The 15,561-nt window shown below is 32.6% G+C and overlaps 1 protein-coding gene across 1 annotated transcript in view; it reads left to right on the forward strand.

The window, feature by feature from the left end:
• The window catches only part of CFAP54 (cilia and flagella associated protein 54), a 141,613-nt gene that overhangs the window by 38,148 nt on the left and 87,904 nt on the right, over positions 1–15,561 (forward strand). The window contains exons 26-34 of the mRNA XM_029283473.1: positions 694–849; positions 1,694–1,816; positions 3,951–4,085; positions 4,735–4,834; positions 5,498–5,581; positions 7,825–7,951; positions 8,396–8,498; positions 10,925–11,028; positions 13,536–13,763. Coding sequence (XP_029139306.1) covers positions 694–849; positions 1,694–1,816; positions 3,951–4,085; positions 4,735–4,834; positions 5,498–5,581; positions 7,825–7,951; positions 8,396–8,498; positions 10,925–11,028; positions 13,536–13,763 — 1,160 coding nt within the window. The remainder of the gene's footprint in view (positions 1–693; positions 850–1,693; positions 1,817–3,950; positions 4,086–4,734; positions 4,835–5,497; positions 5,582–7,824; positions 7,952–8,395; positions 8,499–10,924; positions 11,029–13,535; positions 13,764–15,561) is intronic.

A 15,561-nucleotide genomic window follows, 5' to 3' on the forward strand; every position in this document is an offset into this window, starting at 1 on the left:
CAATTGCATTGTCATGGCCATCATCTTAACTTTTTTGACCCTTTCTGTGGACATTCCTGCCTCTAAACAATAATTTGAAAAAAAGCAAGAAAGAAGAAGTGATTAAATATTCAAATTCATTCCTGTCCTTATAGACCTTATACCTTAAATTTAATGACTAATATAATAGAGAGGAAGTATGAATTTCTTTGGTCAAATAACCATCTGCAAATGTTAAAAAAGACCTACCATTTATTCTTATTCATCTCTTTCCTTTTTTATTTTTAAAAACAGTTTTATTTAATGCACATATTAGTGTATATGTTTTGAGTTTAGAACTGCATCATAATAGTTGAAGAACTGTGGCATCTGAATGATAATTGTGTTCTGATCTGCAAATGAATATGCCATTTTTATATTTAAATGTTTGCCTATTTCATGAAAAAAGGGGCAGACGTTAAAATGATGGTATTTTCTTCCACTCATTCATTAGTCATTGTGCAGACTTTGCATTAAAACTTTCCAAAGTGCAGTTTTGTTGTGATACTGCATTTTAATCAGCTGCTACCATAAAATCTGCATTTTAAAATGTTATAAAACCCATCAGAAGTATATAAAAATAAGGGACCCAAAATATGCTGCTTCAGATGGCAAAAGTATTTTTCATATTTCTGTTTTGTAACAATAATACGTAGATGAAAAATTTCTTTCTAGGTTGCCAGAATAGATGAATGTGGGCGAATGCTGGTGGCAGTTGAACTTAGTAATTGGCTAAATGATGTTCACTATGCTCTGCAGTCAGTTGTTAATTGTTACGGCCTTGTAGCTCCCCTGATCTATCACAAGATTCCCTCCAAACCTGTCATTCAGGTAAGAGTTTTTCTTAAAATACAAGTATGTATAATGTTTAGTTCAATACTCTAATAAAAAATAATTAAGAGTAAAATACTTGACACAAATGGTTGAAAAAGTACATTGTGGTTTCTGGGTCAAAACCAAGCAAGAATTGAGACACATCAAGAGTATGGGAACTTGATATGACTAGAACATTTATGGGAGGGGCAGACATTTTTGTCTTTCCTGGGGCCACTTCTAACAGTGGAAAAGACTAGTTGTTTCTATTTTAACTAGTTGAAGGAACAGATTTGAGTTCATTTTTTTTATTGTTGGGTTGTAAAAAAGTTATGCTGAAATATAAATATAAGATATAAAACAAACAGAAAGAAAAGGTGATAGTAATAAATTACACAATTGAAACTTGCCATTTTTGTCCATCGGATAGTGCAGTCCTAGGGAAGGGAATCTTAGAGTTCCAAAACAGGCTGGGAAGCCACAAAAATAGAATTAGATTCTATGAATTATGAGGACTGTTGTAAGATTGTATTGAAGTCCTGGGGGTATGTTTGGGACCATATTGATTCAAAGAAAGCTGCATAAAGATCTGATAAAGTGAGTTCTTTTATTGAGCATAGCAGAATATGCAAGATTTTCAGAGAATAAGTCATCACACAAAATGGATAGATACTGGAGCATGCTAACATGGAGGTTCCATTTTTAATAGGAAATTAAGGCAACATGAATTACGTAAGTTTATTTTGTATTAAAACTGAACTGTAGAAGTTTAAATGCTTACATTTACAGTACAAGGATTCATTTTTAGTTATTCATACATGTAATATTCTGTAATGGTACACATTTCTTATTGTGTTTTCAGATCATTATTAAGTATCTCGTGGTTCTTCAAGAAATTCCAATTATTGTATTCCAAAGAAAATCAACAGGATGCTTTGATAGTATTCAGCACATGATAGCTTGTTCTTGCTTTTTCACAGCAAAGGTATTTATTGTTTTTAAAATAGTATATTATTTACATAGTTTAAAATAGTTGAACTTTGTAATTAAAGTATATGAACAATAAAAGAGAAGTCTTTTTCAACTTTGGGCACCCACAAGGATATGTCCTTGTTCTTTTCTTTGCAACATTATGGAAATGGTTTGCTATTGTGTTCCAGGATATTTTTTTTTAACTTTCCAATGTCATTTACAACTAGGATTTCTGATGTCCTGACATCTAAGCATAACTGACATAATTGATTTTATCAAGATCAGTCAAAATTAATTACCACTGCATATTGTGACATACTTATTTATTTGACTTACATACTGCCAATTTTAATAAATTGGTTCACAGCAGTTTACAGCAAAAACATAAAAGATCCACTGTAAGGAACAGTAAAACATCTCTAGGAATGGGATTCAAACAAATGTAACATTAGAACATCCATAGTATGTTTAAAATATTTTAAAATTTTAAAAAACTAAAAAGTTAACAACAATAGAGCTGATTGCATAAGTATACTATGGAAGATCCATATAGAAGAGGTTTATTTAGTTTTTTTCTTGAATTTTGTCAGGGAGTTGGTAAATCTTATATCAATAGGAAAGCTGATCCATACATTTGGCACTACAATAGAAAAGCATTGACTTCTGAGAATAGTTCTCCAACCCTCTTGGTAATGGAGTATCAGTATCAGTTTCTCCCAAGAAGGCTGAAGTATGTTGTTCTGGAAATATTTAGATGCCAAGCCATGAAACGCTTTTTAGGTTAAAACCAGCACTTTAAATTGTACCTGGAAACTATTTAGGAACCAGTGTAAAGTCTGAAGTATCAGTTCATATGTTGCTAATGGCAAGGTGTAATAAGGTATGCCAGGGTCAATCCAGTACCTTCTTCTGAGATACTTTCCAGTGACTGGAAAATTAGATATCCTTGCTGCTGCCATCACCCATTTGTTATAGTCTTTCCCACCACACCTTTGAGGAAGCCAGGAGATGATTGAAGGGGAAATCCACACCCCACTCTAAGTTTGGTTAAACTATAGGAAGGGAAACCAAATAAACGTTTTGAGATATGACATCTTAACCTAGGTATAAAACAATTGATCCACTTCAGGATTCAAAAAATCAACTTTATTAAAGGTAACAAGATAAGATTCCACACTCATACACAATAAAAAAAGAGGTAAATCCTAATGCAACCATCCAGTGAGTTAATTAGGAAAAGGCTTTCTGGGCATGCCCTTCATCTGCTCCTTTATCAGGAGCTATGAGTCCAAGATAATCCCAAAGTCACAAATCAGATCTTTCAAAGGTAATAGTTCTCTGTCACGAAACAACACTGGATGCATAACATAGTCCCATCAAGTATAAATAGTAACTCTGTTTTGCTAGGGTTTATTTGTTCTGCCCCATCCAGACAATTTGAGGCTCCAGATACTGGGAAACATCATCTCCAGTCCAACCCAGAGTGGCTATACTAAGCTATACAGATAGTTCTCAACATATGACCACAACTGGGCCCGGAATCATGGTCATTGAATGAAATGTTCATTAAGCAAGATGCCGTATGTCCACATTGCACTATAACTACAATCCCAGTCCTCTCAGTTGTAGTCATTAAGCGGAGTGCTGGAAAGAGATCCCAGGCCTCCCACCAAACCCTAGAGCCTTGGGTTCTCTCCCTGTTCCACTGGGAAGAATGTGAGAAATCCCTTGGCATGCGGCATGAATGGACTTCAAGTTGGCAAAACTGCTAGCAAGCTATATCATTCGGAGCTTACTTTGTTATGGCAATAAGCCATTAATAAGAAAGAATAAGATCTCATTTCTGAATAAGATCAAAATGGAAGGAAAACATTTTCACAAGGCTTGAGCAGATAGAAGCTAAGCACTCAGTGTTAAAATAGCACCCATCTGATTATGTTTGGATATGCTGGGAAGGGAGAAACTGTAAGTAGAAACGTTTTTTGGTTCCTCTTGTAGCGGTAATTCTCCTGATCACTATCCCCATGAATCCCTGTATACAGCTTCTTTGGATCTAAGGTTATTTTATAAGTTGGCACAAGATTTTGATTTTTTAATTAAAAAAACTTGTGAATATTGTATAGAATTATATAATATATATTTAATAGATACTGCGCTTATGGAAAGAATATGAATTAGCAATAGTTATTATTAACTATGGAAAAAAGTTGTTGGATTGCTCACAAGCACCCTCCCAAGTGACTATAACTGGAGAAGGAACAGATGACATACTAGACGAAGAGGTAACTGCTCTTATTCTTCATTTTCTCTTTCTTTTTATATGATTTATGATATATGTAGATAGAAATAAAAAATTTTCTTAAGTCTTAAAGGAGTTAACAAAACTCAAATGGTTGTCCATTGCCTCTACTTGTGAAGGGGGATGAGAAATGAATGAGATTAGTATGCAGATTGAACAGGACTAGAATGGTAGTTTATATAGAGTACATAGAACCCCAGCATAGCAATAACTTATACATATATGAATGGAGGTAAGAGTATGACATATTCATAGGTTTATGTTTCCAGAATAAATGGCATAGATTTATGTTTATTAATCCCACTTTACACAGTTTTGAGGGCTCGGTTTATTTATTTATTTTTATCCTGCCTTTTTTTTTATAAATAACTCAAGACGACAAATATATCTAATATACTTTCTCCTCCAATTTGCCCACAACAATCCCGCTTGGCTTAAAACTTAGTGCACCATTGATTTCATTATCATATGGTCTGGAATTCAAATGAAATACAAATTGGTGTTCTGAAATTAGATTAAAGTGAACTAGAAATATTTACTCTGTTGTTTATTATAGAGCTGCTGATGTTTTTGCCTTAATTCTTTAGCTAGCTATGTGCTATATAAAATGGTGAATTAATGTATTATTATAGATTCCTTCTAAAAGGCAGAGAGCACAAATGGGTATGGTTGGAAAAGTTAACGAGAATTTAGAAGTTCTGGAAAACATGCTTCTGAGACTGATAAAAGCAGGTATACTTTTAATATGTATATCTTGGTCCTAATTCCACTGTTACCATTAAGATAATCATATATTTAAATATGTTAAGCACGTTAAGCATATTAAGCATTTCATCACATATCCTAAATAAGTTAGGTATACTTACACTTTTTAAAATATAGAATTTAAAATCTGTCAATCTGCAAAGCTGTTTTTTTCTATATATCCTGCATATAACATTTTTAGTTACAGTCATTTCTGCTGTCTTCAAAGAAACTTACTTTGTATTTAGATAATAAAATAATCTAAATATCCTGATTCTATTTAAGTACTTTCTAAACTTTAGTATAATACTAGACAATCCAAGCCCTGTTGAGTCATCATTCAGAGATATTTCATTACTGAAACAGAGAAACAGAATGACCATGGTCAAACAAAAAAGCAGTGGGAGTGGGAGTGACTTCCAACTTCCTGCTGGCTTTCCCATTAAGTTTCCTTGTGGGAAGTTGGCAGGGAACTTCAAAAATTCCTCTTCCTATTTTATAATTTTGAAGAAGAAAAAGAACAAACGTATATAAGTGAAAAGTAAAAAATTAACAAAATGAGAAAAAATAATTTAAGTGATGCCACTTTTTGATGAAAGGTATCTAGTAAACTGCTATTGTGTTGAATTTAGTCTAATCTGTTCTGTCTAGGACAAGAGCTTACAGGAGAAGAAGATCCTTTATTCTTGTATCCAGTAGTTTCAAATTGGCAACCGAAGACTGCTTATAAGGAAGGTAATTATTTTAAAAATGTATTATTAGCTACCATATTAAGTTTTTTCCCACTATACATGTACAAATTAGAAAATTCAATGAATATAAATTTAAGTAGAAACCTATGTGTCTTTTAAATAGTTTTCTTTTTAAGAAAATCCCTCTGTGTAAATATTTTATTTTTGGTACATTAGTTGTCTGACTAAATTGGAGCATACTTTGTAGGAGTCTATATTTTATGAGGGAAGCAAGGTTTTTTTTAATGCCAGAAGATAAAGATATTGCATTCCCATGCCTCTATTCTGTTCTTCATTTGGTCTTTCTTGTAGGCCAGTTTGGTCTCTCCAGTAGTCAGTAAGCCTTCCTGATATACTAATTTCAGTGCATCTTCATCATTGTCCTTCAGATATTCTTCCAAAGCCATTTTTTCTTCTTCAACCATCTGATGTACTTGCAGCATTCCATGCCCACCTATTTGCCTTGGTAGGTAGAGCCTGTCAATGTCACTGCGTGGATGAAGGGCATGATTCATTGTCATTATTTTTCTGGTCTTCCTATCCATTGCTTTTAGTTCTGCTTGAGTCCAGTCCACTATTCCAGCTGTGTATCTAATGACTGGAATTGCCTAGGTGTTGATTGCCTTCATGGTATTTACTCCATTGAGTTTGGACTTTAAATCTTCTTCACTCTCTTGATGTATTCACTTCCAATCTTTTTTTTTTTTTAGAATTTTAAAAAGTTTTTTTATTTATAATACAATAAAAAGAAAAAGAAAATATTGGACATGACGTAACATTCCAGTTTGAACATTTCTATCAAATTATTTCTCCTCTTAAATTCAATTCTTTATCTCTATAAATATATATAAAGTTTTTATACAATACTAAATACATTTTCTCTATTTGCTAACCTAAGAATATATATATTTCCATCTTATTGCTAATCTATAACCCCAACAGTCCTCCTCGACTCCCACCAATGGTACAATTTATCCCAGATTTCAAAATATTCCCATCCGCTTTTATCTTTCAATTCCATCGTAAGCCTGTCCATTTCAGCACAAGATAGTATTTTATGCAGTATCTCTTCATCTGTGGGAGTTTCTTTGTTCTTCCATTTTTTTGCAAAAGCCAGTCTAGCAGCAGTCAAGATGTGCAACATCAAATAGACTATTTCCTTATCATATTTATCTGTGGTTATACCCAACAAAAAGAGTTCAGGTTTTAGCTCTATTTCCAACATTAATATTTCTTTCAACCATTTTCTTATACTATTCCAATAATCACAGGCTTTAGGACATTCTCACCACATGTGATAATAGGTCCCTATTGCTATTTTACATTTAAAAAAAAAGAAGAAGGAAAGTTTAATCACTTTCAATCTTTTTCTTGACTTCAGTGTGCTTGATGTTGTCAGCTTGAAGGATACTCAAGTATTTGTAGTAATCTTCCTCATCCAGACTCTTAATGTTATTTTCATGGGGCATCTTGATTCCTTCAGTTTTCACTATTTTTTCTTGTTTGATAGTAAGTGTGGTACATTTGTCCAAGCCAAACTCCATTGCAATATCTTGGCTCTATTACTATTATTATTATTATTATTATTATTATTATTATTATTATTATTATTATTATTATTATTATTATTTCTGAAGATCTAAGACAGAATAATTAGTAGTGTGTTGCAGTAATTGCCAGTGAGATTTGATGATAACTTTTTGTTGATTTGCTTTCAAATTTCAAAACAATTTACTTTCCTGTGATTAGTCTAGGAAGAAATTAGATGCAATGTGTTTCTGTACTTCACTACCCTTAATCACTGCTACAGATGGTCTTTAGATTCTCTGTTATTCGAGCTTTGATTTCTGCCTAACCATGCAAACTTACATTTTTAAAATCATGGCACATCCTTCTTTAACTAGCAAAAAATTGACACATTCCACAATGCAGACATATGTCAACGGCAAATAGTTGTCATCATTAAAAATATATCAAATAATCTTAGTGATTTAAATTTTAACCTTAAAGAATGTTCTCTATAACAAGCATTATTTTATTATTTTTTAATGTCAAGTTTTAATTTTTGTTTTGGATGTAGATTAAAAATTTTAGATTTTAGAAATCTATTTTCAGATGTTAATTCCTTTTAAAGTGATACAAATTAGTTTGATTAATGGAATCTTCTATCAAGAATAGTAACTAAAAATGGAAAGTACTAAACATATAATGGCATGGAATAACTGCACTTATTTTACATTTACACAGTACTGAAATTTAAGAAGAACTCCCGTTTCCTTGAATATTTTGTCATGCTTGTGTTCAGAGCACTAAATGAGGAAAAATGGTTGCGAATAGTGGAGTGGGCTGATGATGTTCAAGAGTATCTTAAAAAGTAGGTGTAAAGTATTTTGAATTGACAAAATTCTGTCTGTTATTGCCATGCAATTGCAGAAACTATAGCTGTAATGATAGTTGATCTTGTACTTGTACTATAATATATTTTCATATTAATGTGGCTGTTCATTTGTAATGAACATTAATTATAGCAATAATCATCAGACTAAGATTGCAGCGGCTTCTTATTGTATATGCTTGCTTCTTATTTGTTTCATTCTTAACTCCCTCTCTACCTTTTCTATGATAAAATCAGACTAAAATGTTTTGAAGCACAGAACATTCAGCCTTTCTTAATCTAAACAAAACCGTGTATTTTTTTTAAAAAAGTGTCAAAGATTATTGGTGAATAATGCTCTAAATATTGAAAATAAATATTCAAAACTGCTGCCAATTTTTGAAAAAACTTAACATAGTAATGTTAACTGTTTTTGTTTACTAGACGGAATAGATTTCTTCTTGGTATCAAACAAATTCCAAAAAAGAAGAAGAAGGTTCGTGGATCTGCAGATACAAAGAAGACCACAACCCCAGATGTTTCAAAGGTTAATTGATTTTTTTTCCAGATTTTGGGATATGTTAGTTAACTGAATAAAAATTCAGTAAGTAAGAATTACAATTTTTGTCATAGTTGAGTATAAAATCAAATTCTGAAGTCAAAAATTATAACTGTGTTAACAATCCACTGTACCAGTGAAAATAGAAAACTATATAAAATAACCTCATGTAGAATATGTTCTATATTAATGTCTACTTTTTACTTATGTAAGGTATATGAAGAAGTATTTATTGATGTTATTCATGTATGTGGTATTTGTGCTGACATAACATACTTTGGATGTTGGGAAGATGCGAATGAGGCCATATGCAAGAATGCATTTTGTAATTGTACAGAATATAAATTGTGGAAATGCAGTTTTAAATTAAGATGAACAGTAAGAGTATAGCTTCGATGATTGAGAAGATAAGATATCTCAATAAGGATTTATATCAAATAATAAAGATAAGTTATAGCAGGAGCTACAAGATTAATAATTAAGCATGAGAGTGGTCACAGGTTTCTTGTCAGATGGTTCGGCACAGGTGCCTCAGACATGTAGTAACAGATTGAAGTATATTAATTTAGAGGCACATGCATAACACTTAAGTTTTACTAGGTTAGAGGCTTAATCCTTCTTTATTTTTAACTTGACCTATACCCCAAATATTTTCCTTTAAGCCTATTTACTTGGTTACTTACAGAGATTTTTAACAACTTATTTCCGTTTTTTCAGACTAAGTTCAGATCACATAGAGTCTGCTTTTATTTCTGACCCTGTCTCTTTTACTGCTGTACAGTTTTTCCTCTTTCTTTCTTTCTAAACTGCTTTCACTTTCAAAATCTTTTTACAGAGGCTTTTTTTTGGCTTAATGTGCCTCAACAAATGGGAGATCTGCATTTCTCTTTTGAGACATTCAAGAATGATGAAATACTTAGAAGTAAACTTCATTTCATCTCAGACCTTAAATTATTTCTCCTTTGCTTCCACATAATGTAGCTTTCAGCTGACTTTACTTCTTTCTGTCACTGTATGATAATTCAGCTCTTTTCCTGTGTGTTGTCATTTTCTTGCCTGCCTTGTCTCTTTTGTCTCCTTTAGATAAACTAATGTGTTCTAGTCTCAAATACTTCCAGCTCCACCAAGGTGTCAGCATTGCCAGCCAACAAGCAACTCAGTAACCAAGCCATTAGCAATCTTGTTCTCTAGCCATTCTGGCCTTTATTTGAGTTTTGTTTGTTAATTGCTAACAAGTAAGCAGAGAACAGAGATTCCTGTTTCTTTGAGAAAAGTTATGAATCTACTTTATCAGAAGCTTGGTTTCCCTTAAAAACACTAACTGATGGAAAAATGTTAGAATTATCCAGTCTGTTACAGCTGTGCTTCTCTCTCTCCATTCATGTGAAAGAGGAATTTTCATTTTCCAGTCACTTTTGTGCAAGTTTTTTTTTCTATAATGGCCTGTGGGAAAAATACATAGGATCTTACATAGATCTTAGGATCTTACATAGATAGTCATATGAAAAAGAATGTATACCTTCTTTGAGTTCTATGGTTTTATGTATCAGAACATAGTAAAAATCATCTGGTCCTTAGTACTTCTTAAAAGTAGGTTCTCAAATGAATAACAACAGATGACATATTACACCATGTCATCATTTATTTTACAAAAAGAAAGCCAAATTTAAGAAGCCATTTTAACAAAGTGTGCAAAATATCTTTGATTTCACATACTAGCAAATTAAAATTATAGCAAAATAATGCTTATCATCATACAACACAAATTAGAGCCCTGTGTGGGAGGGAGATGCTAGATGTTCAAGCTGGTTTTAGAAAAGTCAAAGGAATGTGAAACATTATTGCTGATGCACACTGGATAATTGAGAAACCCAAAGAATTCCAAAAAGAAATTGGCATGTGCTTCATGGATTATGGAAAGACTTTTGTATTGATATCTACATAGATTAGAATCCCCCTAGGCTCAAATTGTAATTTGGATCCATTCCATATGAAGACTTAGTTCTCTGGTCTATAATGCTGGGAAAGGTAGAAGGAAAGAAGAAGAGAACGACCAGTAACAAGGTGGATGGACTCAATCACAATTGTAACTGTTGAAATACCTGAACAATCAGATTAGAAATAGATTCGCCAGAAAAAAAAATTCTGCAGGAGAGAAAAAAAATATCTTCCTAGTACGTTTGTATATATGTATGTATTTATAAAACTTGCATGATTCTGATTTTATTACAATTAATTATGATTGCTTGTTATTCTCAACATAATTTATTTTATTTTATGAAGGTACTGTTAGGATTTATTTAGAAATAAAATAAATGCGTATTTGTTTTTTGAGTTCTTACTGGGCTCTGGGTAACTGAAATTAGTATTTTGAACATTTATGATTATTGTGATACAATGATTTCTTTATATAGGTGATAGAGTTACCAACACCCAAGAAGAGGGGTTCCAAGAAGATAGGTCTGCCTAAACAGTCTACTAAATCATCAGGCCAGGTGAAAACACCTGGTGGAAAAAGGTAACTTAAGCAATTTTTTAAAAATAAATTACAACAGTATTTATGTTTAGGAATTTATGACACATTACAATTTATGACATTACAATTAAATAAAAAAGAATGCTGGATAATTTTTGCTTTCATTAATATTCACTAAAGTTCAGTAAACTTCCAGGCTGAATTTTAAGTGACTTGAAATAAGTTTGATTTCTTTTAAATTTTGAAATTATTTGAATTATTTGAGCAATCCAAAACAAAATGGAGGCTGTCAAACAGTCAGTTGGAAGCAAATTTGATGTAATGTGTAAATTGGTGGACCTAGGTTGTAGTCCTCCCAGAGGTACAGAAACTTGCTAGCTGGGCATTGTGGTGTCTTTGGGCCATTACTGTCCATCAACTATAGACTGGGAAATCAAAAACCATCTGTCCATATAGATTTAATATAACAGTTAAGACAGCAGGCTAAAACTGGAAGACCATGAATTATAGTTTGCAGCATGACCCTAAGTCAGTTCCATTTTCCCCACCAAAAATAAACCTATGAATTTTCTTCATTGTCTCCAACTTTGTGATTCCAATCTCTAACCATTAGGATCTTGCTTGCATGTTATGTTGATTTCAGATTGAGCTCAATTTCCTCTTATTCTTCATCAGTGGTGGAGTTTATGCTTGGATAGCAATTATATTAAAAGGGTGTCCAAGAAATCTAATTGATATTATTGGGCACTGCTTGAATTATATGCAAGATATATACTATCTTTGCCACTGGTAATTCTTGACTTACAACTGTAATGGAGTCTCTCCATTACAGTCCTAAGTCCTGATGGTCATAAAGTTGGTCATCACATGACCGGCCCAATTTTATGACCTTTTTTGTGGCCCTCATTAAGTGAATGCCGTGGTCATTAAAGTGAACCAATTGATCGCTATGGACTGGTTTTGCCAAAAACCACAAGTAAATGTCATTTTTTGGGGAAAAATGTCAAAATGTGGTTACATGACTGTGGGATGCTACAAACAAATATGGCCTGTTTCCAGGTGCCCAAAACACAATTCACATGATTGTAGAGTGGACCCCTGTCTGTTGTAACTTCAAAACTAAGTCATAAGTACCCCTGCAGAGGCCTGTCGTAACTTTGAACAGTCGCTAAATGACCTGTTGTAATTTGTGGATTATCTATATATATTTCCTGACTGTGAAAGCAATACTATTTCTTCTTTGTTTTCCATGTTCTCAATAGTTAATATTACAATTTTCTATTGAAATCTCACTGCATTCTGATTCTCTAATGTTAGTAAGTTCATTTCATCTTTCACTGTGTTGAGCTTATCTGTATTCATGTTTTATATTCCACATTCCTACTGTAATTCCATCTTGGCAGCTTATTAATTAATTATTATTAATTAATACTTATTAATCAGTTTATTCATGGGTTTTTGGGGGGTAAAATACAGGACTTGTTTACCACTGCATTTCCCCACATACTGTGAAATGATGTTTTTGCTGTTGTCACTAAATTGTCCATCGATATTTGGCATTTTTTTATCATTGTTATTTGATATAGGTGCCTGTTGGTTTTAGTTAGGCACGTGGGATAAACTTCATAATTTAGGTTTCCCTATTGGGAGTATATACTTTGGCCTATATTCTTGGAATTCTTAGCTTTTCCCTAGCAGGAACACCCACTCACCCCATTGCCATAATAAGACAGCCTGTCAAGGACTTGAGAAAGTATACATGTGTGCTATTTTTTGTTTGAGTGCTTATACCTTTGAATCAATATTGACTCCTGGTGATGCCTAGACAAGTCCCTACAATTTTCTTGATGAGGTTTCAGCAGTGGTTTGCCATTGCTTGCTCCCTGGAGCTATGAGAGAGTGATTGGCCCAAGGTCACCCAGATGGATTCATACATAAAGCGGAACTAGAAATCACAGTCTCTTGGTTTCTAGCCTGGTACCTTAACTACTACACCAAAGTGGCTATTTACATATAGAAAATAATAGAAAAAATTTTTCATATAGAAAATAATAGGAAAGAGTTGGATAAAGTTAATGTCAATCTGTTAGATAATATTTGAAGTGATGGAGTTATGGGGACATGGCTGTCTCCATAACTTTGCTACATGAAAAGCAAAAGGTAAGCAAAGTCAGCTTAACAGAAACTACTGCCTTGTGCCTTGAACAAATTGCTAACTAGACACTTCATAATGTGCATGGTGAGGGCTTTATAGAGATATGTCCCCCTAGATCTGGTCTGGGGAACAAGCTGGTCCCTCTTCTAGAAATTGTTCATTTCTGCTGTATATGCTTTCTTTAGACTAAATTAATCAAAGTTAATTTATTAATTTAATGAAATTTATTTCTTTATAAATGTAGATATCTACAAAGAAGTAAGTTTCAAAGAAATATATCCATGTTCATATCCATATCTATATCATTAGGAATGTAATAGTTTCTATATCTTAAAATATTTTTTCTCCTATGACTGCTTATCATTCAAGTTGTTGTCCCTATGGTTTTATTTAGGAAACAAATAGAAGAAAAAAGAAAAATTGCTTTTGAAATCCTGATAATTAAGCTAAATATATGTTCTGATGTCTACATAAGACGAAGAAGATTTCGTCGGCTATATAATGAAGAAATGCCATGGCGAGCTCAGCTCAACATTTACCTGGCAATTGTTCACTTCAGTTTGTTTAAAAAACGGACACAGGAGCTCTATAATGCTGAAAATTTTGTACCAAGTCCAGACAGGTAAAAAGTGGAAAGTGTTTTACATATATACTAAAATTCTTGTGTTGCTGGCTTATTTAAAATTTCTAGGACAGATATCAAACCAGGATACCAAAGACATCAAAGGAAGTGCCAAGACCAAAACAAACATAATTTTTTTTTTTTAATAAAATTTTATTGTTTTCATCATAAGAAAAAAAACATCACAGATATAACACTATATAATATAAAACCCACATCCCCCACCCACCCACCCCCCGAGACTTCCCAAACCTAAACCCAGGATAATATTCAAATATAAGTAAACCATTAATAATATCTCTAACTCCACAAAATATATAGTTCTTACATGAATAAGTGAAATATATATATAAGAAAAAGAAAGAAGAAAAAGAAACCCAATCAATTAAAAAACCCAGTTAATTAAAAACCTAAGTTATATTCCACAAACATAATTTTTATTTAAATTGTTCTCATTAATTATTCACAATACTAAGAGTCTTTCCCCATTGCCTCAGTGAACCCAAATGACAGGAATGATCTTCCGAATTTGATTCACAAAGGAGTTGCATTCATTGGGCATCTTTTATAATCCTACAGTCTCTCCCCCCTCCTCCATCTCCAGAGTTGCCTAGTTTAAGCATCACTAAGGGAAGATTAGATATTAATGAGAATTAAGTGTCTGGAAAGTATTGCCAAAAGAGGGAAATAATTATCTAATGGGGATACAGCTTGAAGTTCTTTATCTTACAACTCTCAGAACTGAATATGAAGAGCTACTGTAGTTTGCCTACTGTAGTTTGCCTTTTCCATGTATTAATTAAAAAATTAATCACAGGACATAAGCAATTCAGAAGACTATTCAAGTGTTGAAACAACATCATTTTGGAAACGGCTATTCATTTAGCTGTTTCTGTTTCCTATAAAAATGAATGTACATCTTCATGGTCTTCTGTCTCATATAGTTAAATGATGCACCTGCATAAAAGTCATTGTTGGAATTTTCTAAAACTGGGCTAGATTTTTAGTGGAAAACATTTCCTCATTGTATAGGCTCTTCAGCCAATTCCTGGCTTTTCTCTGAATTTCATTTCAATTGCCATAGTGCTAATATAAAAATATTTTGTTCTGTTAGGGCAAAGTTGAAGAAAAGCAACTGTTTCTTCAAGTATAATCTATGGATTCCTTTTAGTTCTATGGTGATGTTTAAAAGTTTGTGAATCTGTTTGAATTTTCAGTATTTCTACATAAATGTGACCTAAAATGATATGTTTTCACACAAGATCTAAAACTAGTTAAAGAGAACCCAATTAAACAAATTAGTCAAAAACATTTTACTATCAGTCTACTGTCTGGTAGATTGTGTACAAATAGAGGTAATTCAGCATCATAGTTACATTTTTTAGGAGTGATTGAATAAGTTCACCTGAGGAACATGGTGTATAATACTCTGGGAAGTATCAAAGAAGTCCAGGGTAATTTCTAAGAAACTAAAGGCGTTGCTCAGAGAAGACATAATAATAATAATAATAATAATAATAATAATAATAATAATAATAATAATAATAATAATAATAATAATAATAATAATAATAATAATAATAATAATAATAATAATAAATAATAATAATAATAACCCCGAGAGGTGGCATGCTGCGGGTGCTAATCGAAAATTACTGAAATTGGCCAAATTAAGGTTCTTTTTAAAGGGGTGTTTTAATAAATTTTTAGGGGGAACAAGGGTGGTTGGGAGGGGGGAGGATCACCTTAGGTCAGGACCAGCCATGTCTGAGGGTTGCGGTGTAGAAAGGGTGGGGGG

This window comes from Protobothrops mucrosquamatus, unplaced genomic scaffold, assembly GCF_001527695.2.
Source record: "Protobothrops mucrosquamatus isolate PMUCROS unplaced genomic scaffold, P.Mucros_1.0 scaffold102, whole genome shotgun sequence".
Classification (NCBI taxonomy): domain Eukaryota; kingdom Metazoa; phylum Chordata; class Lepidosauria; order Squamata; family Viperidae; genus Protobothrops; species Protobothrops mucrosquamatus.